Source organism: Podarcis raffonei, chromosome 16 (assembly GCF_027172205.1).
Source record: "Podarcis raffonei isolate rPodRaf1 chromosome 16, rPodRaf1.pri, whole genome shotgun sequence".
In the NCBI taxonomy this organism is placed as follows: domain Eukaryota; kingdom Metazoa; phylum Chordata; class Lepidosauria; order Squamata; family Lacertidae; genus Podarcis; species Podarcis raffonei.
The window spans coordinates 18,152,094-18,178,474 of record NC_070617.1 but is presented as its reverse complement, the minus strand read 5'-3'; the positions used below and the strand labels follow the sequence as shown (position 1 = coordinate 18,178,474).

At 42.9% G+C, this 26,381-nt stretch overlaps 2 protein-coding genes across 2 annotated transcripts in view; one reads left to right on the top strand and one right to left on the bottom strand.

Moving 5' to 3' along the window:
- MEX3A (mex-3 RNA binding family member A) overlaps window positions 1–25,909 on the top strand; it is a 29,378-nt gene extending 3,469 nt beyond the window's left edge. Inside the window, exon 2 of the mRNA XM_053368269.1 lies at window positions 19,374–25,909. Within this exon, the coding sequence (XP_053224244.1) occupies window positions 19,374–20,479 (1,106 nt within the window). The 3' untranslated portion in view covers window positions 20,480–25,909. The remainder of the gene's footprint in view (window positions 1–19,373) is intronic.
- The window catches only part of LOC128403475 (ras-related protein Rab-11A-like), a 211,216-nt gene that overhangs the window by 146,787 nt on the left and 38,048 nt on the right, over window positions 1–26,381 (bottom strand). The gene's annotated exons all lie outside the window — the stretch shown is intronic.

The window sequence follows — 26,381 nt, the reverse complement described above, 5'->3', positions numbered from 1 at the left end:
TGTTGTTTTTAAAATAAAACTGCCTTTTAAGCCAAATCCAAAATGGAAGGGTTGCATAGCTGCAAAATAAGATGCTGCTGTTGTGTTCTCTGGGGTAACCCTGCTGACCCACACTCGGCAGGCGAAGGGTGTGTGTGCATGGCATACGGCAGTGCGCTTAGAGAAGGGCTGGCGGAAACTAATGGCTTTTCCTCAAGAGGAGAGGTGGGCTTCCTCCCACAGTTTTAGAACCGTAATAAACAGGTATGAGACAGCTCCTCAGTTCACGTGCACCAGCACTGCTCAAAATCTTTGTTTCTTTTATTTCCCATGGAGTGGGACTGCTTTTGCACTGCTCCAAACCTGAAACTCAAAAGCAGATAAACTAACAAGGCCTGGGATGGAAGTCGCGGTGTCTGCATCGCTCAGGAAAGGCTAGGTTCCTGAAGGCTGGCTCTGAAAAGGGCTCCACCACATCCCCCTTCACCTCAACAAAGAAAGGGTTCTCAGCCCCATTGTTCTTCATGGGGCCTGCTATTGGGTATCTTTGGAAAATCTAACCAATCCATTTTGCCAAAGGCAGACACCATGGCTTCCAGCCTTTTCTAAGCACACTGCTCTATACCGTGCCAATAACACACACACCCTCCGCCTATTGAGTGTGGGTCAACAGGGTTACCCCAGAGAGCACAATAGCAGCATCTTGTTTTGCTATCACGAAACCCTTCCATTTTAGATTTTGCCACAGAACAGAGGATACTAGAATATCTACTGGCTTGAAGTCTTCGAGTGAGTGAGTGAGTGAGTGAGTAAACTAAATTTAGGCATGGCTAGTTGAAGCAGAAGATGGGGGCTATTAAAAAAAAACCTACAGGGGTATAAAAATGCAAATATCCAGCTTGCTCAAAATAAATGTTTGGCCTTCATTAATCTGCTCCCAGGTTAAATACAATCATGGTTTTCCTTTGCTTAAGTAGCTTTCTTCATCAATCAAAGCATAGATTGTTAAAATATCCAGTGTTGGGATGGCTTACCATCTATGTTAAAGGGGGCCATTCAGTGACATTGCTAAACAGCATTTTTAATTAGCAGCATAAATACCCACTGATTTGCCTCCCTGTTGCCCTTGAAAGTACATTGACAATGGGGCTGATTTCCATTTCCACATCCTGGGCTTCAGGAATAAAGAGTCCAGGAGTCCTCCATTCCTAAATGTAAAAATGAAAATCAGGTGTAGCTATTTTTGATGAGCAAAAACTGTGACCCCCCCCCCATCTAGGTTTTTGGGAAAGGTACCCAAGCATGGATCTGTTTTGTGCAAAAGGCACCATGAGAGGCAAAGTTCTGCTTGGAGCATATGCACGCTCCATGGAAACTGTGTTTTTAAAAGAGCTGCTTGTATGCTCTCGACTTAATCATGGAGCAAAACAACGCGGCCCTTCAAGTTACGGGATTTATAAAGGATGCAAGATAAGTTCATATTCTGAGTGCAGGCATCTGCCAAGGGCACTTTATTTAATTATTAATTCTTTAATTATCCATCCTGATCTCCACCCTGTTCCAGCTCAGCAGCTCCTGGGCAGGGAAATAGTACATAAGGAAAAACAAGGTGTTAAAGATATACAAATGCACAAAAAGCAAATGTTTGTGGAAACAGGTTCAATTTACCAAATACCTAGTTAACAGCCATTGAGGAGTTTCAAGCCTTTGGGGGGAAATACATTTTATAGACATGTATTTTATAGAAAAACAGTTCCATTGCTGTGAGGCAACCCTCCACGTAGCCTTTCTGCATGGACTTGGTGCATAGACAGTGGGCGCTCTGGGTTGGTCTTAAAACTGGTGATGGAACATGAGACTGAATGTGTTATCTTATGGGCTGAGCTAAACGTTAGGAGAATCATGCAGTACAACCCTCTGTCCCTTCAGAATGAAGGTTGTGTGAGTCTTGAGCTTGATAACATGTAAAACCCCTCCCTCTGGAAATCTAGTATGTAAAGGAGAAGGGTTCTGTCCTTGCCTTCTTGCTGGCATGCTATGGGTTGTAGTCAACTAAGTCCTACTCAGTAGACCCACTAAAATCAATGACCCTAAGTTAGTCATGTCTAGTAACATAAACATGGCTACTCTGAGTAGAACTAGCGTTGAAACAACTCTTTGTCTTTGTATTGCATCCATTTAGTGAGCATTTTGAAGCAGTATAGCTCTTTATCTCATCACATAGATCATCTTGGATATTCAGGTGCGTCAAGAACAGCCAAAGAAGGACCTCACTATTTTTTTAATAGGGACTGCTGGAGCCATCATGAGATGCATGACTTTGAGTGCAGGAGGCCTTTGTTCAGCCAAGTGGATTAATGATGTGGTGATAGTGTCATGTAATACAGTATATAGATAGAACGTTTCAGTCAAAGTGGTGGAGTTATGTGGAAAGCTGTAACTTGATTGACTTTTAGCAGAAACCATACTATTGGTGAAATTATCCTCCTTGGCATTTTGGCTGAAGGTGGTAGCACTATACCCCCGCCCACTGCAAGTGGAAACCCTGTTTTCTCTGCACAGCATAATGGGTGGAGCATGCCAGGTTGTGAATGATGCTTCAGCCAGCCAAAGTCACCATGGTTTGGTCTTAGCTTTTCCCCACACTCACTTTTGCACATACCTGCACCAGTGATTTATATACCATGACCTAAGTTTAACAGGAGCCACCTCTTCTGCAGTTGTGTAGCATGGCAAATAAATTGCTAAGTTTAACTGTGGTTGTTCTCCTCTAGCACAAAACCAGAGAACTTCCCAGGAGAATCCTGGAGCTTACTCCTATGCAACACAAAGTGGATTGAACTGCACAAATAGCAGGGTGTGGGACATTTAAAAAAAATGTTTCTAGACCTCACGATTGCAACAAAATAATGCTTTCTTCTTTAACAATAATACCTAGGATTTATAAAATGTTTCAGTTATGTTATCTTGGTTATCTTTACAGCAACCCTCACAACTAGAGTGGGACTCCCCTAGTGCTATTTGAGGGAGAGGGAGTTGCACCAATACTATGCTGGCATGAGCTGGTGGAAGTTGCAGTCCAAAAACACCTGGAGAGCACCAGGTTGGTGAAATCTAGTATAGAGAGTGGAAAAGGGAAAAAAGTCACCAGTTCTAGACAAACTTCCTGGCATGTCTCTGCTGGAGGAAGGTGCCTGGAGAAGTTTTAGAATGTTGTTGTTTAGAGGCTTGCAAAATTGGCGTAATTTTGTACTTGGCTTAATTAGACCTGGCTTTTTTTTCTAGTGCCAAGACTCAGCTCTAGAATGCATGTGGTAAAAATGGATGAAAGTGCTGTTGAGAAGGTGCAGGGAGCATTTCCTTCACATATGTAAAATGCATTTCCTTTGACAGTGAATAGTTACGTTGTCCTTGCACATTAGGGATTGGTGAAGGGTGTATTCCAAATCGGCAAGTGGCGTTTCCAGCAAATTTGAATCCTGAGACCTATTTTTCTAGAAATTTAAGTGGTGCTCATGAGAAAAAGATAGGCAAATCTTATTTCAGGTTTCTATACGTGTAAGGTAGAAGTGAGGAATCTCCGGCCTTGAGGACAAATGTGGCCCTTAAGCCTCTATTTCTGGGACTTTTTCCACAGGAGCCAAACTCTCACTGGCTTTGTTTTGTACCCTAAGTGTTTTAATGCCTTGCTGGAATGTGTCCTTGAACTCTAATAATGTCTCCTCCTTGCTTCAATGAAAGATAGCAAGGGGTGTGTGAGCGTGTGAAGAAAATACCCTAATGTACAAAAGTAATATTTGCATTTGTTTCTCACCCCTGGTATATCAGATCCCATGTGTCACAGCAAGGAAAAGATAACAGTACAGTACTATTGCCTGCTTCACACCTTATTATTATTAGGTATACATGCCAAATTTTATCACATGTTTTTCAACAAATGTAACTTTTTTGACGATAGTAAGTCCCAGAAAGCTGATTTTTACCAGAGCCTCTGAGTCACACCTGAGAGCCAGTTGCACATCTTTTTTTTTTAAAAAAAAATTATTAAAGTTTAACAAATACAAAGAAACAAAGAACAAACAATAAAAAATTACAATAAAAAAGAAAGAAAAAATATAGAAAAAGAAAAGCAAAAACAACAAATAAAACAAAAACATTTTAAAAACACAAACATTTAAAAAAGAAAAAGAAAAACCCCATATTTTCATATCCTTATTTTACATTTGCTTATTTCCTTGACTTCCGCAAACCTCCCTCTTTGCATTCCAGTTCAATTAATTATTTCAGCAAGTCCTTTCCCTTTTTCTCCAATTTAAATCCAAACTTTTTCTTAACACAATTTAGCCTTAAATTTTACACTTTAACCATAGTCGATCTATTCTTACTTAATTCTTAGTAACATTTCTACTAAAGCCCAATACCTTCTTTCCAACAATCTCCTAGCATTCATTAATTTTGCAATATTTCTGTAAATATACTTTAAATTTTCTCCAATCTTCTTCCACCGACTCTTCTCCCTGGTCTCGAATTCTGCCGGTCATTTCCGCCAACTCCATATAGTCTATCAACTTCATCTGCCATTCTTCCCGGGTAGGTAGATCTTGTGTCTTCCAGTACTTTGCAATAAGTATTCTCGCTGCTGTTGTAGCATACATAAAAAAAGTTCTGTCCTTCTTTAACACCAATTGGCCGACCATGCCCAGAAGAAAGGCCTCTGGTTTCTTCAGAAAGGTATATTTAAATACCTTTTTCATTTCATTACATATCATCTCCCAAAAAGCCTTAATCCTTGGGCACGTCCACCAAAGGTGAAAGAATGTACCTTCAGTTTCTTTACATTTCCAACACTTATTATCGGGCAAATGATAAATCTTTACAAGCTTGACTGGTGTCATGTACCACCTATATATCATTTTCATAATATTCTCTCTTAAGGCATTACATGCCGTGAATTTCATACCAGTGGCCCACAACTGTTCCCAGTCAGCAAACATAATGTTATGCCCAACATCTTGTGCCCATTTAATCATAGCAGATTTAACCGTTTCATCCTGTGTGTTCCATTTTAACAGCAACTTATACATTCTTGAAAGTATCTTAGTTTTAGGATCTAACAGCTCTGTTTCCAATTTTGATTTTTCCACCTGGAAGCCAATTTTTTTGTCCAAATTATAGGCTTCTCTTATTTGATAGCAATGAAGCCAGTCTCGCACTTTATCCTTTAATTTCTCAAAACTCTGCAATTTCAATTTATCTCCTTCTTGTTCCAGAATTTCCCAATATTTCGGCCATTTGGCGTCCATATTGAGCTTTTTCAGGGCCTTCGCTTCCATCGGTGACAACCACCTTGGGGTTTTATTTTCCAGTAAATCTTTATATCTTCTCCAAACATTAAACAATGCTTTCCTGACAATATGGTTTTTAAATGCTTTATGTACTTTAACCTTGTCGTACCACAAGTATGCATGCCACCCAAAAACATTATCAAAACCTTCTAAATCCAGATTGTCTGTGTTCTCAAGAAGCAGCCAATCTTTCAACTAGCAGAATGCTGCTGATTCATAATAAAGTTTAAGGTCTGGCAGGGCAAATCCACCTCTTTCCTTTGCGTCAGTTAATATTTTAAATTTTATTCTGGGCTTCTTGCCCTGCCAGACGAATCTAGAAATATCTCTCTGCCACTTCTTGAAACAGTCCATTTTGTCCAAAATTTGCAATGATTGAAACAAAAATAACATTCTTGGCAATACATTCATCTTTATAACTGCAATTCGACCCAACAAGGAAAGCTTCAAATTTGACCATATTTCTAAGTCCTTTTTCACTTCCATCCAGCATTTTTCATAATTGTCTTTGAATAGATTCACATTCCTAGCTGTCATATTAACCCCAAGATATTTCACTTTTTTAACCAATGTTAAACCTGTCTCCTTCTGAAACCTTTCCCTGCCAGTTGCACATCTTGAGGAGAATTCTGGATGGTTGTTCATATTGTAACATAGCAATTCCCAACTAATAATAATAATAATATCTTCATTGTCATTGCCATTGAAAGTATGTTCACCAGAAAGCTGCCAGTACTAGCTCCTGAATGAGATGGTTCACACATGGTAACAAATCAAGTGAGGAATTGCATGTGTAACTGGGTCGTCACAGGCAGAACCTCCATTTCACCTCACACTATCTTTAAACAATACTTATCAGTTTATACATTTCAGCTGCCAAACTTCAAGTGTTCACTAATGAAGTGTATGTAATGTACGTGTATGTGTGAAGCAAAACCATGTGTTTGACACTTAGGTTTGAAAACCTGGGTTTGTCACATGGATAATTCACATTTGTTAAATGTATGTGTTTTGGGGTGGTGGTTGTTTAAAACAGGCCCCCAACACTTTTTTAAAAAAAAAAGATATTTATTAAAATTTTCCATTATAATACATTAAAAAATCCAAAAAAGAAGAAACAAAAAAGTTTAAAAACACATAGAATTCAGAATCCTTATTTTCAATAACATATTTCTCTGACTTCCCCACACCTCCCCCTCTTGTATTCCAATTCAAATTGTTGGTTCAACAAGTTCTTGACCCTCATTTTTAACCTTTTTATACTTTATATTTTATATTTAGTTCATTTTGAAAAACCAATTTTGCCTTGTAGACATCAATGATTATACACCAGTGCTTATTCTTAAAGCCTTTTTCTAAAGTCGGCCTAAATTCCCTTCCACGATTTCCTCAATTCTCATACAAATAACAAAACAAGAAAAAAGCAAAACAGATTATAATTATACACCCTTTGGATTCCCAAACTCCACCCCCCCTTTCCCGGTTCCAATCCCCAATGAGCATCCATCAATCAATCTACTATCAGCCTGGAGACCTCACATCCGAGGCTCTTAATTCTCTCTCAATTCCTCTCTGCCGGTTTTTTTGATAGTCCTTGGTATTAAACACCAAATCTCGGAGAAGCTCTAGTCCAATAGAGTACATGTTTCTTCCAGCCAGACCTCCATACTTAAAAGTGGAGCTTGAATCTTGTTTCTTACTCCTTTCAAATCCAAATGTCTCCAAAGCTCCAACTTCCACCTTGATCAAATTTGTAATCCTTGGGTCTTCAGATCTCCACATAAGGAGATCTCTCCATTCTTCAGTCTCCAATTCAGACCAAATTTTCACCATCAAGTTCTTATTTTCCTTTGTAGCCATCATGTCAGGCCTCTGGCTCTCCTTTATCATCTGTAAAATTACAGCTCCTCCTTCCTTTTCCTCAGGAACAACATATATCTCTTTCTTCACACTCTCAAAGCTCTCAAGTTTCTCTTCTTGTCCAGCTGCATGGGCTTCCTGAGTCAATTCCTTATCAGATTCAATGAGTTTGTTTGCTGTTAAGTCCAGAGTTGCAACATTTGTAGCCAAAACATCAATTTGGCCTTGTAGCTTTCCCAAGAGAACAAAAACTCTGTCCAATTCAGCTTGAATTTCCCCTCCTTCAGCCATTCTTGTAATGTCCCAAAACCCCCTCTAGAGGGATTTTGGTTACTTAGTATTCTTTCCAGTTCAAATCCAAAAATCAAATTAGTTTGTATCAGTTCTTCCTTGTTTTCAACAAAGTATAGTCAAATTGTAACAAATATAGCTAGCAGAAGCAGCAGAAACAAAGTTCTCTTTTTCCGTCTTGACAGCTAATTTGACAGCTGTCAAACTCTTCAATACCTTCAACAGGCTCTCTCGCGGATCACTCCCGGGTCCGGGGGGGTGGCACCTCAGCTCCCAGAATTAGCTCTTATCCTCCAGTAAGGTTTCTTCTAGTGCCAAATCGTGAAATTAATGTCTTTTGCCCAATAATAAAAGAAAAAATTCTCTCGACCTTAGTTAGCAGGTCCTTGCTTTAGGTTGTTTACAGGACGAGGAGGCGGACTTCCTGTTTGCGCCTTCCCCGATCGTACCTAATTCACAAAAAAAAAATCCTTTAGAAATCCAATTTCCGTACTACTCACGGGTTGTTATTTTGAAGTCCAAATCACAAGAAGAAGTCAGCGCTCTCCGGCCATGGCAGCGCGGCTTCACTTCACAGGAGAAGCAGTCGACTCTCAGCACCGCGCTGCTCACCCCGTCCCCCGTTCCGAAGCCTTTAAAAAGGCTCCTTCGCAGGTCGGGGGGGCGCAAATGGTGCCCGCCGAGTCACCAGGTTCACAGGCTTCACCGCCTGTGATTTTTAGGGGTCCCCGCGTCGCCGCAGCGGTACGACCCTGATCCTGTGGAGCCGATTCCCTCCGGAGCTCAGAGGGAATCCGCCATTAGCCACTGGCGCTAACCCGGAAGTCCCAACACTTATGGGCCTGGAGACACACTGGGAAATCTCAGAAACTCATGGACACCACAAAATATTCATTTAATGGAAGAAAAACTGCTGATACTCAGAATACCTACAGCAAAGCGAAACATCTACACACACTGCAAAATAAGTAGAATTAGCAAAAAAAGCAGGCAAAACTCCACCCAGCAATCAATTCCTCTTCACTCTGGGAGTTGTAGCTCTGTGAGGGGAATTTGTGGCCTCCTAAATACTCTCAGCACCCTTAACAGGCTACAGCTCCCAGGATTCTCCTGGTTTATAATGATATCATAGCACTTTAAATGTATGGTGTGGATTCGTCCTCAGTCTGCCTGAGAGAAGCCTGTTGCTTTGTATTTTATACCATTCATTTGTTTTAGTATTTCAAAATTGTGAACTGACTTGGCAGCAAGGCAGCATATCAAAAGAAAGAAAGAAAAGAGCATAGGGTTGTCAAGGATGAATCAATTCTGAAAAGAGGTCCTGACAGAGAATTCTGAGGGTGGACTAGCTTCAGCAGGGTGGGGCTGTTATTTCCTTCACCTTGCAACTTTAATTTGGTTTTCTCAGACCTCTATACGTGTCTCTGGCCCTTTCTGAGTCTTTTCCTCAGCTCCCATTTATTCAGCCCTCTCCCAATTCTCTATAGAAGTTGTGTCCTGAGAGGGTTTGAGAACATAAGAGTCCTGGGACCCTCTTATATTTTCATTTTTACCTCATGTTTACCTCATGTGGAGGCACCACAACATCAGAGGCTGGATCACAATTCCCTTCCAGAAGGTTCTGAAGGGCCAAACCAGTCCCTCAAAATTGCCCACAGAACATGGTAGCTGGGTTTTAATGGCTTTCTTGCATGCCTGTATAAGAGAACCTGAGTGAAACCAGCTTTCCCAGAGGGCTTGGCCCTTTTCATACATTTTTTGTTCACTAATGAGCACATGGGGTGTGTGTGTGTTTGTTTGTATCAAATTCATAGCCTGCCCTTCCAAAGGGAGCCCAGGGCATCTCACAGAAATAAAATTACACAAGAACAATTAAAAGCAGCACACACCACAGGCAAAAGTAAAAACTTCATAAAATTATCAACCAAAAGTCTGGACATATAAGAAAGTCTTTAGATGTTTCTTGAATTCAAGTAAATAGGGAGACCTCCTGATTTCCCTTGGGAGGGAATTGCGAGGGTGCCACCATTGAGAATGTCTTGTCTCTGGTTACACCCTGCAAGCTCCCCGTGTTCTGAGGTAATCTTTTCAGGAACCTGTGCATGTGCACCCAAACACATATAGGCTCCTCTCTGGAAAATGGAGAGTCACAGATCACATGTTTAGGAGGCTGTACAGTGGAACCTCGAGTTGCAGACATAATCCATCCTGAAAGCACGTCCGCAACTCGAAGCGTTCGCATCCAGAAGCGCCGTGTCTGCGTATGCGCACAGCGCGATTTAGCGTTTCTGCGCATACATGAGCGGCAAAACCCGTTCTGGTACTCCTGGGTTGCCGCAGGACGCAACTTGAAAAAACGTAACCTGAAGCGGACGCAACATGAGGCATGACTGTATATGTTTGGGTGCAAGAGCATAGGCCCCATGCAAGTGATACACTTCTACCGTATGAAAACAGCTCTTGTCTTCCTCCAGATGGGTTATGAAAGAGATGTCAGACATAAAGCTTTATTGGGATGTTTTAGGGTCCACCCCAACTGCTACTCAAATGTCTGAAATATATTTGGGGGTCAGAAACTGATAGAAAGAGCATCTCATCACCCTCCCTTTCTTGCCATGCACTCTAAAGCAGCATTTTCATACCATGACCCATCTTTAATTTTAACCTGCAACTTGGGATCCATTTTTCTTTTTTCTTTTCACTATACTAATTTCATTTTAAGGTTGTATTTTCCTGCTTCTCTTTCTCCTCACCATTTCTGTTCTCATCCTGAAGCAAAGTTCTTAACCCGAGGTACTATTTCTGGGTTAGCGAAGTCTGTAACCTGAAGCGTATGTAACCCGAGTTACCAATGTATTGTGCTTAGAAGATGCAAACCTCCAGCCTAAAAAAAAAAAACCAGCCCCTGGAGAGCACAGTTCTATAAATTGAGCGGTTGGGCTAGCCCCCATCTTTTTGGAGGGGGCCCAACAGGATGCCATTAATGGTCGTGGGACCTTCTTGTCAGCAAACTTGCCCCAAGAGCCACCATGCACATGACCCAGCAGCATTGAGGAAGAAAAGCAGCAGCCACCACTTGGTCAGTGCTTGCCTGTTCTCCTTCCAGGTGGTGGTCCCCCATATCAGGTTTCTTCCTTCTTTCATGGTGGCCAAAATTGAGCCTGGTAGGCCCAGCCCTCACTATGTCCCTTCGAGGGCTAGAGCAAGGGGGTGAGGGCAGCTGCAGTGGCTCTTCAGCACTGCGACCACTCATTCACTTGAGGTGGGCCTGGAAGTCTTGGGCTCTGCCAGAGGTCACCAGCTCCTGATGCTGGCTGAGGCAGTCAACTTCAAAATTTTGTGCCTCTTTCAACTCCTTGGCTGCAACCTTTTATTTAATTTATCCATCTATTGAAAACACAAATAAAAAATATCCAAAGCAGTTCACAAAAGCAATAAACAATCATCCTAAAACAATAAAAGACATGTAACGCCAAAGTGAAGGAATTAAAAACAATATGCACTACTGTAGATGGTACTGTAGATGCTAAATGAGTATTAATATTCAAGGAATATCTGAGTGGACAGTATTTATTTATTTATTTATTTATTTATTTATTTATTTATTTAGACACAGGCTAAAACCACGGCCAGCTCTACTATAAGGCAGAGTGAGGCATCTGCCTCAGGTGACAGAAGCTGCTGAGTATCAGCAGCTCACAATTGCTTTTCTTGAATTCCCCTTTGTTGCCACACAGCCTGTTCTAGGCCCCTTAATCTGACCAGCTAACCTGTCACCATTGCTGAAGTCAGATTTCAGTGTTAGTCCAGTGACTTTCTATACATTGAATTGGGAAGGGGCACCATCTTGTTATTTGCCTCAGGCAGCAAAATTTCATGGGTCAGGTCAACCGTACCAAAAACCTAGTATGGTCATACTCCGAACCTATCCGCGCAGCTCAATGCAAAGCATGTTTCCTTGGAAGTAGTATTAAGTGGGATTGACTCCCAGTTAAATGTAACCATAAGTTGTCTTCCCTGTGTGCTTAGCTTTTTTCTGTATGTTTTGTTTCCTTGTCTTTTTCCTTTGCATTTTGTCTTCTTTTAAAAAACTCAAAACACCTTTATACCAAAATAAGTGCAAAGAAAATGGTGGCAGTGTCATGGTGTGACCAGTGACCCACCTGCAGCCAGGATGTGACCCACTTGAGGGTTCCTCTGACCCACCAGATGAAGATTGATGCTATAAATTATTAAGAACAGGTGACATGCAATAATTGTTCAGTGTTGTTTGTGTGTGTGCGCACGCCATTCTTGAAATCAAACTAGGGCAGAGCCCAGAGGAGGACCCAGGCACTACAGAGCAGGGGCCAATGATTTTTAGTAGATCATTGGAAGAAGTGTAATATGCTGCAAATGCGTTCTTTTGCAAGATAGAAATGAAAACAAAAGCTATATATTCAGTTCACCACTTTTTAAAAAGTATTTTGGGGTGGGAAAAGGAGCTTCACCTATTTCTTTTCTGTCAGCTGGGCTACAGCAGCTAGTCACCTGGCAACCCTAAACAGTGGGATTATCAATTTAGTGTAAAATCCTGGTGGAATTGATTTATTTGTGCACACTGGGGGGAGGGGGTTAAAGCCCTGACCTCCAGGTATCTGCTCAGTGAGTGAATAAACACATTTGAAATCAACAGTCCTGGGTTAAAGCATGAAAGCTACAAAGCAGTGTTTTGAAAAGCCCTGCTACCATACTGGTATACACACCAGAGATCTGCTGCAACTCAGTGGCAGACCTGGTTTTTGTTTTTCTCCCCGCTTAACATACAAATTAGTCAATGTTTTACAAACAATGGATCTTGTGGTAGTCACTGAGATTATTCCACTAGGAGAGGGTTCTTTTTAAATTACGGCTTCATTTCCAGAAGAGATTAAGGCCATTGCTCTGGATAGTGTGTGTGTATTCTGTGCCATAGTAACTGCAGGTCTGTACCAAGAGAAGCTGCATTCTGCATCCTGGCAATGCAAATTTGAGTGACAAACTTGCTTCATTTTACACAATTTATTTCACCATTTTACTGTTGGGCATTCAGCTGCCTCTTGTCATGGGAAGGAGCTATGGAGGACCTCTGAAAACTTTAACCAGCAATTTGCCAGACCTCTGAGTTTCACTATGAAGCAAATACTCATAACCCTAACAGCCAGATACTTTTTTTTAAAAGAGAGAGAGCGCGCTCAGATTCTTAGGAATGTTAATTTGCACCTAATACTGTATGCTGCGCTTTTGCAGAATCACAGTGCACAAGCAGCCCCAATACCTCCATCGGGTAATCAGGTCCAGAACTCCCACTGTGACCAGTGAAATAACGGATGTCCCACTGAGGCAGGCCCAACTCATTCAATGTTTTCCATTGCAATACAGTAGATCTAGAGCCAAAATAGATTGCCAACCTGAGTGCCTCTTAGTAATGTGAACAAAACCACGCAGAGGCAGACCAGAGTGGGGAGTGTGCACTGAGGAGGAAGAAAAGTCCTTGAATGAGCATGTGAAATTTCTAGTAAATTCAAGCAAACCTTGGTTCTGCAGATCAGCCTGGCTGAGAATCTAGGGCAGTAGGAAATTGTCTCCTGAAGCTCAGCTTAATTCAATTTCCTCCCCCCCCCCAAACAACCCAACGCCTTTGCCTCAGGACCCCTCCCCCTATACTTTGCACCTGCCCATGCTTCCTTTCCTGTTGTCACCCCCTTCCCTTCCTGGTCGGGCATGGAAAACATGTGTCCAAGATGACCATCCTGACAGCGACACACCCACTTTCTACTGTACTGCGATACATTCAAGATCCGCGCCTGGCTGCTGCTGCTGCTGCTGCTGGCAGTGCCGTTTTTTCATGCAACAACAGTTTACACTGGCAATGCAGTGAGGCACAGATATTCCAATGGTTGGCTGGCGATCTGTAGCACATGCTTTAATGATAATAATAATCTTCATCATCTCCAGGTTTTGTTTAGCTTAACCCCTCCCCCCCCCAAATGTGTTAACTGTACAGCAGATATATATAACCTTTATTTATTTTTACAAAGTCTGTAGGAGCATAATAGGATTCCCCCCCCTTGCCTAGATATGTTTATTTCATAAAGGAATCGTTCTAATTATTATTCAGCCTGTGCTGCAAGCCAGGGTTAAGATTTTCAAGATGCCCGCCTCTGTCTGGCCAAGTAAAGGGATTTTGATTATACTTTGTAGAATGGATGCACACCTGAGACATATTCTGAACACTGAGAAAAATGAAGTGTGAATATGACAAACAGGTGTTTGAAAACATCATGGTAATATTGGGGTGCTGCAACCTCCCTAGGATCACCTCAGGCTCCCTATCTATCTGGCTTTGTTGCAGTGTCAAGCAGCCCACAGTATAAATCAAGACATACATTCCCTCACTCACCAAAGGAAAAATGGAAGTCCAAACAGCACTGGCTAAATTATAAGTATTTGCAAGTAATTGCTTTGAACCTATGAACAATTAGATCCTTAAAAGAGTAATCTTTAGCCTTTCCAGGCTGGAGACAAGCCTGTAAAATGCCATGTAGGATCGCACTGCTGATTTTCACCTTCCTGTTTATTTCTATGAACAGAAGAAGCTGCCTAATGCAGAACCAGGTCACTAGCCCAGTGCTGCCTCCTCTAATTGACAGTGTCTGTCCCAAGGTCGCAGGAAAAGGCATTTCCTTTCTTAGCCACCTAAGGTTTGTTTAAATAGAGATGTCAAGGAGTTGAGCTGGGATCTTCTGCATGCAATGCTGGTGCTTTACCCTTGAACTGGGCCTCTGTCAAGCTGGTATCGTCCCCTCTGTTTGTCTCCTGTTTGATTTCATCCTTCTCTCTATCTTTGTATCTCAAACTGACTCTCTCTCTCCCCACCCCCTTGCAACTCCAAATTTACAAGGAGCAAGAGGCTGGGATCTGACACAGGGCCTTTCCCATTATAGCATCCATCCTTCGGAATTCACTGCCTGGGAAAATCCACCAAGCTATTTCCTTTGTTCTTCCACCAACCTTCATACACACAAAACCTTTCCCAGACTATTGTTATTGATGCTGAGTTTGTTTATCCTGATTTTGACTGGTGTTTGTGTTTACATTAGGTTTCATAGTGTACTTCTATAGACAACATTGTGCAGGAAAACAGGGAAGTACCTGCATAACTGCAACACTTTTGCTCTCCAACTACAGGAGGACAGCCCCCCCTTGTCATATCACATTTCCACCTGCTGAACATGATTAAACTGATCTTAAGTCTTTATTTTTAAAGACTTCAAAATGTGCATCAGAATGTATAACCTAACAATTGTTCTGGCTGTAGGTACGAACTGACTGTGACAGATTGCTTGTGTCCATGTGCATACATTTATTAGTGCATTTAAGTGCACTTGTTCGGATGCAATTGTGGAGAGTCTTGACTTCTAAGAGACCAAACATCCTTAGAAGGCAAGATAGAGACAAGTGTGGAGTTCATGAGATTATTTTAAAAGATATTTCATGCAGTAAAGTAACTTGTGGATTTACAAAGCTTGACTTACTGCACTATTGTGTCAAGTAGAAGGGTCTCCGTCTTCATTTCTACTTGACATGCTAGGTTTCTGCGTACAGGGAGCATTCAGTTACATGAGCTGCAGCCTGAAATGGTACAACCTACTTCATTTAGGGCCAAACTTGACATGATGGCAGCTGTTGTGTGTGTCCTGACCTAGCACTACCCCAACCACATAGGAGCAGGAATGGGGGTGGGGTCCTGTTCTTAAAATGGGTCAGGGCAAACATGTGAGCCCCCATCTTATGGTGTGCTTCTCTACAGCCTCTCTCTCAGCTCCAAATAGAGAGAGTTCAGCATGCCTCACCTCCTTTTGCTTTTAAACTTGCACAGACACACTCACTTGATACCTAACAGGGGTAGTTTAGTGTTTAAATATATCATGCTCTTCCCATTGCATCTATATTGGCCCCAGGAACAAGGCCTAATCATACAGGTCTTCATGGTCATTTGAGATGTCCAGAGAAACAAACAATTCAGATGTGCACACAATTTCTCTCACTTTCATGCTCCTAGTGGTGTAGTAATAAAACAGCTAGCTAAGCAGGCTCTGGTATGGTTTCAAACTAGATGAGGGACCCTGTGCTGAGATTTCTACATTGCAAGGGGTTGGACTAGATGACCCTCAAGGTCCCTTCCAACTCTATGATTCTATGAATGGTTTTTTTTCTTTGCTTTTTGGCACGCTGGAACTCAAAAAGCTTTGCTATATGGCTTGGTTTCCTTAATTAACAAGGCCCTTAATTAACGAGTTCTTGTTTAGAAGTGGGGGAAGATCCCACAGCTCCACTTGAGGTTGAGAGAACATCTACTTCACCAACGTATATTGGTTTTATACCAATTTGGTTGTCATGTGTCCCTCCCCACAAAAACACAAAGTAGAGTATCCTGGGAATTGTAGTTTGGCGAGAGAGTCTCAAACCCCTATATCAGAACTACAGATGCCCAGAGCATGGAAATGACTATAAAATCCGTTCAAGACTGTACTGCCGATATGTTCTGAGTATGGATATAATGGGTGGGAAAACCTACCCCAACAATTCAGTCCAAATTCACAGCAGAGGAAAACAAGCTCTGAAACGGTTATGTTACAAAAATCCAGTTGAATTAGTAACTCGGGCCACATTGCAGGAGTGCAATTACTTGGAAAGGGATTCCATTTTTAAGGCTTCTTTGGTGTATGGGGGACTTTCAACACAGCAAACTTGTTCTTGCAAGCATTCCTCCATCAAGTCATGTTTGCAGCTCCGCACCCTATTCATTCCACTTTGAGGCAATTTCCTGGGACATGGCAGAAACAACATACATGACAGGGTGGCAAGCATTCACGAGTCCAGCCCTGCCAGGCAAAACCTAGCAAGAAAAGTTAACAATTTCTCTAGATCACTTCCACGTGCAAAGAGGTTGGCATCGATATTGTCTTCAGCTCACCTACTGAGCTGAAGTAGTGTGCCTGCTTGGGCTGGGAGAATGGGGCAGAATCTGCAGGGATGTGTACTTCTTGTTTCCTTCATGTAGGGGGGGGGGTCTCCCCTCCCTCCAACTCTGTTTCAAGAGGAAGGGTTCCCTCCATCTGTCTGACTCTGCGGCACTCTTTGTCCTGTTTCTGGGCCAGTCACAGCCTCCCCCACCCATGGTTGCCTGCCTGCCTCCTTTTGTCTGTTCCTTGATTCCCCCTCCCCCTTTCCTCCTCTACGCTCTCCTTGTCAGGGTCCCTTTTGCCTTTTGGTCTGCAGCGTCCCCACTCCTCTTTTTTATTTTTTACCCTGCCTGCATCCCTTTCTCCCCCCTCCCCAGAGAGCCTTGTGCAGCAACATTTGTCCCCAATTACATCTCTGCCTTGGTTTCCTTCCCATCTGCGCCCAGCATGGGCTTCCCCATCCTTTGTCTCTCCGTCTCCATCACCCCTTTGTTTCACCTTTCCTATTACAGGAGGGCTCTTTCATTGCTCTTCCTCCCTCTAGCTCCGCTCAGCCACTACCACCACTACTACCCATTAAATCAGGGAGGGCCTCCGTGTCTATCTTAGCTGAACACATCTGGGAAGAAGAATCGGGTCGCCGCTGTTTTGTCTCCTAAACAGGCCCTGGACGGCGGCAGATTTTCACAATGCAGATTCCCGGCCCCAATGAAATTGATCCTTTCGGTGCAGTGAGAGAGAGAGAGAGATCAGTCCATTAGGGGCAGCATTCCCCCCTCCCCCCAACTGCACTGCATTTGTATCCTCCCAAGGCGCAAAGCAGCAGTGAGTGGGGCTCTCTGGCTTTCTGCCAGTGCTTGCCATCTAGACTGGGATTTCTGAATACATACCTTACCTCAAGTCTTTCTTGGGTTAAATTATTTATCCCAGTTCCATGAATACAGAGGAGGGAAGAAATAAGTTTTTGTCTCTAGGATATTTCATCTTGGAACATCCTACTTTTTGTTTCTTTGTTTAATGATGTTATGCCATAAGGGCAGGGATGGGGAACTTTTGGCCCTCTGGGAGTTGCTGGACTACAGCTTCCATCAGCCACTGCCAGCAGGGCCACTGGTCAGGGATTGTGGGAGTTGTAGTTTAACAATGTTCTTGTTCTCCAGCTCCCATAAACCGCCAGCCAACATGGCTAATGATGAGGTATGATGAGGGTCCAGCAACACCTGGAGAACCACAGATCTCCCATCCTTGTTCAGTGGGATTTTCTTTTTTCTGCCACCTTCACTAGCATTCATCAGACCTTTTATAAAATGCAGTTGTGCTTGAAATGGCCTCATACGTGGGGTAAAGAATTGCATCCAGGTGATCTCTCCAAACTTGTGATTCCCAGTTGCTGGTATTCAGAGGTGCACTGGTTCCAATACTGGAGGTAGTACATAGCTAACATGCTTGGTAGCCACTGATCCTCCATGGGTTAGTCAAAAGTAAGGACTTAGGGCACTTACACCCAGTAGTTTCTTGTGGAGTCAGTGCTTTTTACAGCATCCACATGACATCATCCTAATCAAAATCCAATATCTACCCCCTCCCCATTCCAGTTTAAACCAGATTTACTATGGGGGGGGGAGAGGGAATTATAAGATTTTCCATAGAAAAAGAAACTAGAGATTTAGTAAGAAAGTAATATGGGGCAGCATTTTGATGATGACATAGAAAAAGAAACTAGAGATTTAGTAAGAAAGTAATATGGGGCAGCATTTTGATGATGACATCATATGGGTGCATTTTGCTTGTGGGGAACAAATCATGGAATATTAGCACTGGAAAGAAGAAATGTAACCTAGGACTCTGCTAGATTGGTAAAGAAAAAGCAATTTACATGTGTTGTATATGCGATATAACATTGTGCCACCAGATGGTGATGTGGACTCCCATTTTTCTCTACCTGTTTTCCCTGTTTAAATTTACAACACGTTTAACTGAAACGCTTCTTTGATGTGTCTACATCCAGCCCTAGAGGGGGGGAAATGCTACCTTACAGCATTCCAAGAGACTGTCTTGCTGGATCAGACCAAAGCATCAGCTAGTCCAGTTCCCCACAGTGACCTACCCCAGCCACTGATATTTGGAGGCAAACTACCTTTGAACATGGAGACTTGATTTTGTTATCATGGCAAATGGAGATTGAAAATCTCTCTTCCATAACTTTGTCCGATCCCAATAAGGATTCTGTATAACATTGAACATGAGAGGCAGTCTGCCATTGAAAACTAGTTGCTGGGGAGGGGGCTCCTGCCTTCATGCCCTCCTTCCCATAGACTGGAATAGATGGATCTTTGGTCTGATCCAGCACAGGCTCTTCTTACATTCCTAAAGCCACATAGAATAGTGGTTATCAGCACACATTTCTCCAACAAATCCCCTTAGTTGTTGTCTGAAGAAATAATCTTCTCTGAGGCCTATTAAAAACACTTTAAAACTAGTTTCAATCATAAAAATAAGGTGGGTCCTGAAAATATACACTTCGTGTCAAAAGCCAGGGTAAAGAGATGTGTCTTCAGTATTCTCTGGAATATTGAAGGTGCCAGACTCACCTCTGTGGGGAGGGAGTTCCACAATTTAGGGGCTACCACAGAGTATGTTCTTTCCCATTTTTCCACATGGTGCATCATTTCATAAGCCCGTTAGTTGTCTTTTTGCTAAACTAAAAAGCCCAAAACATTGTTTGTAACGTTTCCTTCTAGGGTAGTTGCTCCAGCGCACTGATCGTTTTGGTTACTCTTTTCTGTCCCTTCTCCGATTCTTCAATGTCATCTTTAAGGACTTTGTGGTGGCCAGAACTGTACATTGCACACATCCTCAGTGCCTTTCAGAACTAACTCGTATATACTTTGTTTCTTTTCTGTCTTTAAAGGTTGCAAAATCAAAGCTCTGAGGGCAAAGACTAACACCTACATCAAGACTCCAGTACGTGGGGAAGAGCCTGTCTTCATGGTGACTGGGCGGAGGGAGGACGTCGCCATGGCAAGGAGGGAAATTATTTCTGCAGCCGAGCACTTCTCCATGATCCGTGCTTCTCGTAACAAGGCTGGCACCACCTTCGGCAGTGCTCCAACCTTGCCGGGGCAAGTCACCATCCGAGTCCGGGTCCCATACCGCGTGGTAGGCTTAGTGGTGGGGCCTAAAGGAGCTACCATCAAGCGGATCCAACAGCAGACCAACACCTACATCATCACACCCAGCCGGGACCGGGACCCTGTCTTCGAAATCACGGGAGCCCCAGGCAATGTGGAGCGGGCCCGAGAGGAGATTGAAACTCATATAGCCGTCCGGACAGGCAAGATCCTAGAATACAACAACGAGAATGACTTCCTGTCCAGCAGTCCTGACTCAGGCATGGAGAACCGATACTCAGAGGCCTGGCGGGTTCACACTCCAGCCCCTGGATGCAAGCCTCTCTCCACTTTCCGTCAGAACAGCCTCGGGTGCATTGGCGACTGCTCTGTGGACCCTGCCTATGAGACACCCCGGCTGAATGACCAAAACGATTTCAATTACAGTTACCTCTTCCCCAACTATGGTGTCAACAAACAAGATCTGTATTACGGCGTGCCAGAGTCTGGTGCTCCTTTGTGGGCTGGGCAGGAGAACACCAACCCTGTCTCGGTCCTCTTCTCCAAGCAGCAGCGATCTAGCAATACGGGCACCATCCATCCCAACTCGCACCGCTCCCCATCCTCATCTATACAAGAGCCTACCCTCTCTGGGCTTCCTAGAAGGTCTCAGGGGGAGCCTTTGCAAGGGTTTTCCAAACTGGGTGCTTCTGCTGCCACCCGGACGTCCATCTCCAGCAGCCGGGAGTGCATGGTGTGCTTTGAGAGTGAGGTGACAGCAGCTCTGGTCCCCTGTGGCCACAACCTCTTCTGCATGGAGTGTGCCGTGCGGATCTGTGAGCGGACTGACCCAGAATGCCCCGTGTGCCATGCAGCAGCCACTCAGGCCATTAGAATATTTTCTTAAGAGAGAGAAAGAGAGAGAGAGAGAGATTGAGAGAGGGGGAAAAAGACAACATAGGGGGAACTGGAGTGGGTGACAGGACGGGAGGGAGGGGACAGCAGAGAGCGAGAGAAAAATACAGATATGAAATAATTTGAAGAATGAACGAATTAGGGGGAAAAACAAAATGAAATTAATTTAAAGGAGAAGAAAGAAATTATTTTAGGAGCAATGTAGGGTTATTTTTAAAGAAAATAATAAAGATGATGATAAAATTAAAATGGAGAAGCCAGGAATATTTGGGAAGGTAATCACTACACTATAAAGCCTTGTAGTGTCATTTTTAAATCGAGAAACTCTTTAACACACACGCAAGTGATTCTCAAGCAACGTGGGAGGTACGATGTGGTGGCATTTTGGGGCAGGGCCTGTGGTTTCTGCCGGCAGCAGAGAGAAGTCATTACTGGACAGGTCAGGGGTCGTCTTCTCATCCCGCAAACCCAGCCTTGGTCTTGGTCTGAACGTGGTATGAAGTTGCTGGGCCCTTCAACCTGCCTGGTGGATGAAAAGCTCAGAAAGAAGTAAATCAGGAAGGGAAACAAGAAAGAATAATGAGAGAAACCATCAGCCTCTGGGAACCTGATCAAACGAGGGCACAACTGTATTACCTCAAAACACTTAAAAAGAAAAAGAAGCAGCTAAAGATCTTTATATTCTTTTTCCTCTATTTTTTTCCTAAGAAAAAAAATTAAAATGAAAAATAATATTAGAGCCAGTGAAATGGGGAAATGGGGGTGTTAGAAGAGCCCCAAGATAAAATCCTCCTGGCCACCGTTTTATTTTTCCATTCTGAATCTTCTGAGCCACCACAAAACTCTTTTGAACTTTGATTTTTCTTTTTCCTATTCGAGCAGGGATTCATCTAATAAGAATCAGGAGTCACTAACAGGGTATTTTCCAAAAACAAACCCCCCACACCACAAATCAACGCTTCCGTATTCCCACTCAAGGGGGATTTGGTGAGGGTTGACATTCAGGTTTCTGCATTTCGCTCCCCGCACTTGCCAAGCGATGCAATTTCAAACATTCATTCAAAAAGACAAGCCTTGTTTTTTCCTTCCTTTGTTTCTCTTCATTTCAACAACGACAATTTCGCACCAAAACCTAAGAAAGATGATCATGCAATACTGGCAGCGAAGCCCACTTAAAACAAACCCACAACCCGACAGAAAGCAAAAAATATATATATACGAATTAACATGTTTATATATAATTTTGTCGTCTTTTTAAAATGGACCAAAACTTTTGTTACACAAAATCAAATAAAGAGATAAAATAAGAGTATATCCTTATGGACCAAAACCTCTTTTTGCTGTCCTCATCTGGATCTTCCTGAGGTTGCCCTAGTTTTATATATTATATTTTTTTCACAATGAAGCAAACAGACACATGCTCAAAAAAAAAAGAAAGAAAAAATAATATTGAATTGCCTTGTTAAACATCCTTAATCATTTCAAGACATTAGACTCCTGCTTTTGTTACATAGGATACTTTATCAAACTGTTGGGAATTGGAGAGACAAGCGCTCAAACTCGCTTCCCTGCCAATTTCAATGCCCCCAGCAACGTAATGTAGTCAGGTTTTTTCAAGTTGCTACATGGATGCCAAATTGCCAAGATTCAGAGGGGTGGATTAAAAATAACAGAGTTATATGCATTAAGTGTGTGTGTGTGTATGTATGTATGTATGTACACACACACACATACACACACGGTATATGCTCTCCTTCCCATTCCCGCTTTTACATATGCTTACACTTCTTGGACTCTTATTTAGAAGGAAACGTTGGAAACAAGAAACTTTGCAGCTTCTTATAGATGGTTCTAGAAGATGAGAGCTTCTCAATTTTTATCCTTGTATGATACGTTGCAGGAAACATGACTTTCGTCATCACATAACATGCTTCCTGATGGAAGCCATCTCCTCTTTTTCTTCCCCCCAAATACTGTCCTATTGATTTGTCCTACATGGCCCTCAAGTCATCCACTGACAGGGCTGGGTGTGCTCTTGTGCTAAACAGAATCCCTTCAGATTCCACCCCAGATTTTGCAAAAATTATTTGACACAGCTGTTAGCCTTGGGGATCACAGGGCTATCTATGCGCAACACCAAAGCTTCATCCCTTGGCCAGAGGAGGTTGGGCTGTGGCTACCTATACTCCCTCCCATGTTGTCCCATTGGGAAGCCTCCTTGGGTCCTAATTTCTCATGATGCCAAATTCCACCCCTTATACTTTATCCCTACTTTCAGAGAGTACACACAGCCCTGCAGCTCTACCATTTTTTTATTTCGGCAAAAACCCAAACTGCATTCTGCTGAATGTAACAAGTGACTATGATCCATGTCTGAAGGGAGGGAGCTGGGGGTGAAGGTGTTGCTTTAAATGATGACAAAATGTGTATTGTCCTGGAATTGGAAGAAGAAGGGGTTAAGATGAAGGGCGATCACCTCCTAGGTTCTTAACATTCAAAAGACAATGCTCTGCTAAAGGGGACACTGTCAGTTTTACTTGGGACTTTCCCACCTACCCTTGAAGCTGAAGTGGCTTCATTCTGCATTGCAGTTTTGTGCAGGCACCTGGGTGTTTTACAAAAAACAAAAACCACCCTAATCAAAATTATTTGCATTTTTTTTTTACATTCAGGTGAGCTTGGCAACATGAATTGCCTGCTCTCCTTTCAAATTCCAATACATAACTGCCTCTAAATGGTGCTGGGTTGATGGCAGTTCCACAACTTGAACTGGATTCGGTCAACCACCGTGGAAAATTAGAACTTAAGCATGCCAAATCCGTTCATGACAAACCTGGGTGATTTTTTCTCTATGATAGCAAATGTGGATGGTTACAAGTGGATGAGATGGAGCTGATTCAGGTGGCCTTCGGCCTCTCAGTTTCCAAATCTGGCAAAAGTGTCCTTGTCAGCCTTGGCCAACCACCCAGTACCTCCAGATGGCAAAGGCTGGCCTTGCCATCAAGATTCATCTGGAGTTGCCTTCAAAGCAGCTTGATCTCCACACCACGTGGGAAGTGAAGTGTGCGGCTTGCCCTCTTCCGTCCTTGGCACATCCCTTGGCATGCCAGCAAAACAACTTTCTATGCATTCCTTTTGAAAGCCTGCAAAGGCTTTTGAAATACTTGGTAACTGGCCTCACCAGCTTTCCAACCCCCTTCTTCTTAAAAACAAGTCCCTTCATGGACACCACAAATTCTGACAGTTTCCCCTTTTCTTTAAAAAATAGTAATGAAAAGTTCTGGTGCCTGTTTTGTCAAATAGGACTGTATGACTCCTGGTATGAGAAATGGGGAAAGGAAATGGGGGCTGGGGGGGAGGAGGGGGGGAGAGAAAAATACATTTTTCTTTTTTTGGAGAAAGAAAGAAAGAATGCAAAAGGAAACGAACGGATACTGACGTGATTCCATTTGTTCCTGGTGTGGGAGGGGGCTGCCTGGCCGTCTCCCACTCATGTAGATAAAAGGGGATAGGGGGAGGAGGAGGAGGATGAGCAAGAGGGTGTCCCAGACTTTGTGGCAAAGGAATAAAGGGTGGGGTCAGAAGGATGGCCCCCCCGTCTGATGGTGCTCCCTCTGACAACGTTGCGCCCCATTAGGGGCTGGATATATTCTTTGGATTTAGTTGTTCTTGGCGGAGTGAAGTCTGTTTCGTAGTTAATGTGAGAAAGTTTTCGGTCAATGTTTTTTTTTTATTCTTTTAATGCCAGGCAATGGAGAAAGGATAACTGAGGAAGAGGAGAGGTCTCCCTACGTGGGGAAATACTTAATGGGAGGTTGGGGCAGATTTTAGCTCTGGCCCTATGGGGTGAGTAGTGAAAGGGTGGAAGAATGGCGACCGGGAGCAGGGGAGGTGCATGTGGATCTGTTCCTACCCTCTCTCCCCCCCCCCATTGTCTTTCTTATTAAAACAAACATTTGAAACACTCTTCCCCACCCCCACCAACACACATGCACGCATGGTGAAAATCAATGGATATTCCCCCTTAAAAAAATAAGATGAAAAGAAGAGTATAAAACCCAAACCAACATCCACACTTGCTAATTAGAAATGGAAAGGGGTATGCATCCTGTCTTAGAACAAATGTTCTTCATGAACCAGGCAGGTCTTGCCTCTTTCCAGTTAATTTTTTTAAAAGAGAAAAAAAAGACCCTTTTTCTTAGTTCCAATAACCTTTTATCTATCTATCTAATCTATATATACATATACATATATATTAAAAGAAAGCCTGATGTAGCAACTCTAGTTTAATAGCAGTATTTTAACTCCCATCTTTTAAAAAAATATATATAAATATAAATAAATATATATATATATATATTTCCGCCCACTTGCCCTCCCTGTTATTTTTTAATGTAGCCAGAAAAAGAGAGAGAGAGAGAGAGCGCGCGAAGAGAACCCCAAATTGCAGAACTTCAGTTGCAAACCCAACGGCTACCTCTGGTCTGAGAGGGGGGCTGCATACTGTTGTTGCGGGGGGGGGGGGAAGGACCCTGTATGGGGCCTCACACATTGAAATTCCCAGGACCCCTTACAGGAATTGGGTGGGAATAAATTTGTGTGATTCCTTTTTCTTTTTTTTAATATATGTATATATATAAATCAAAAAAGAAAAATGCCCATGACCTTAATTTTTTCCTCTGACATGTATCTTCCTTGATAGGTATGTAGGGATGGCTTGTTGGTCTGATTCACCAGCAATAGACAAAAACTTACAATAGCTTTAAAAAAAATAAATTTTTTTTAAAGTCAACTCTTCCAGTATGATCAGATGAGCTCTTGGATCATTTGGGAGCTTTTAAATTCCAATCTGTGCCAATCCCCAAATCTGCACTGATATTGTCAAGAAAACACCACCCTTCCCCCCCCCAAAGTAAAGATGTCCACAGGGGCCAGAACTAAGTGCTGAAGGGTGTGCTCTCTACACAGAAGGTCCCCAATTCAATCCCTGGAATCTTTGCCTGAGCCCCTGGAGTGTTGCTGCCAATCAGTACAGTACTAGGCTAGATGGACCAATGGTCAGTAGAAGGCATCCCAGTATAAGATGGGGCTGTACTGAGGAAGAATTAAGCTCCACCACTCATAATCACCACTACCTTGTAAGCATTGGGGGGCGGGGGCACCTGTGTCTTGAAAATTCACACCAGCCACAGGTTAGGCTGCTCATTTGATGGGGATCTCTGCCTTCCCACTTTTTGTCTTGCCAAATGCATAAATGCAACAGAGTCAGCTCTGTTTTCACCTACCTTTCTTTTTTAGCCTAGAGAACAAAAACTGGGCATTTGGGAATTAAGACATTTGCACCTGCAGTGTACCAGAACTGGAGTTAGGCCTGGATAGCAACACCCCAGTTTCTACGATTCTGGGGCGGGGGGGCGGGCTGTGATATAAAGCCAGTATAAGAGGATGGTATTGATATACCTTGAGAGTAAAGAGGTGGATCAAGAGATGGATAGTGCGGGCATACCATTTAAAAATGCCCTTTGTTGGAAAAGGCACCCACAGCACCTATCCCAGCCCAAATTTGATTTTGCCCAGCTTAGCTAGCTACAATCCCAAACTAGTGACATGCCATTTGGACCCCATCAGGGTGGTAATTGGGTGATGTGATTTATCTGCAAAGGCACCTCTCCTACTTGTCTTTGTAAAAGTTTTCAGATGAAAATAGAAGATTGTCACCATTTTAATATTCAGGGTCCCAATGGAAGATTCTGAGATTTTGAGAAGAAACTTCCTTGATTTCTTGGCAAAATTAAAATTTCCAAGCGTTTCCATGGCATGCCATTAGTCAGGTAGGCGGCGGCAGGGGGGGGGGAGGTATTTGAACTTCTGGAACCAATCGTAATCTTGAGAAA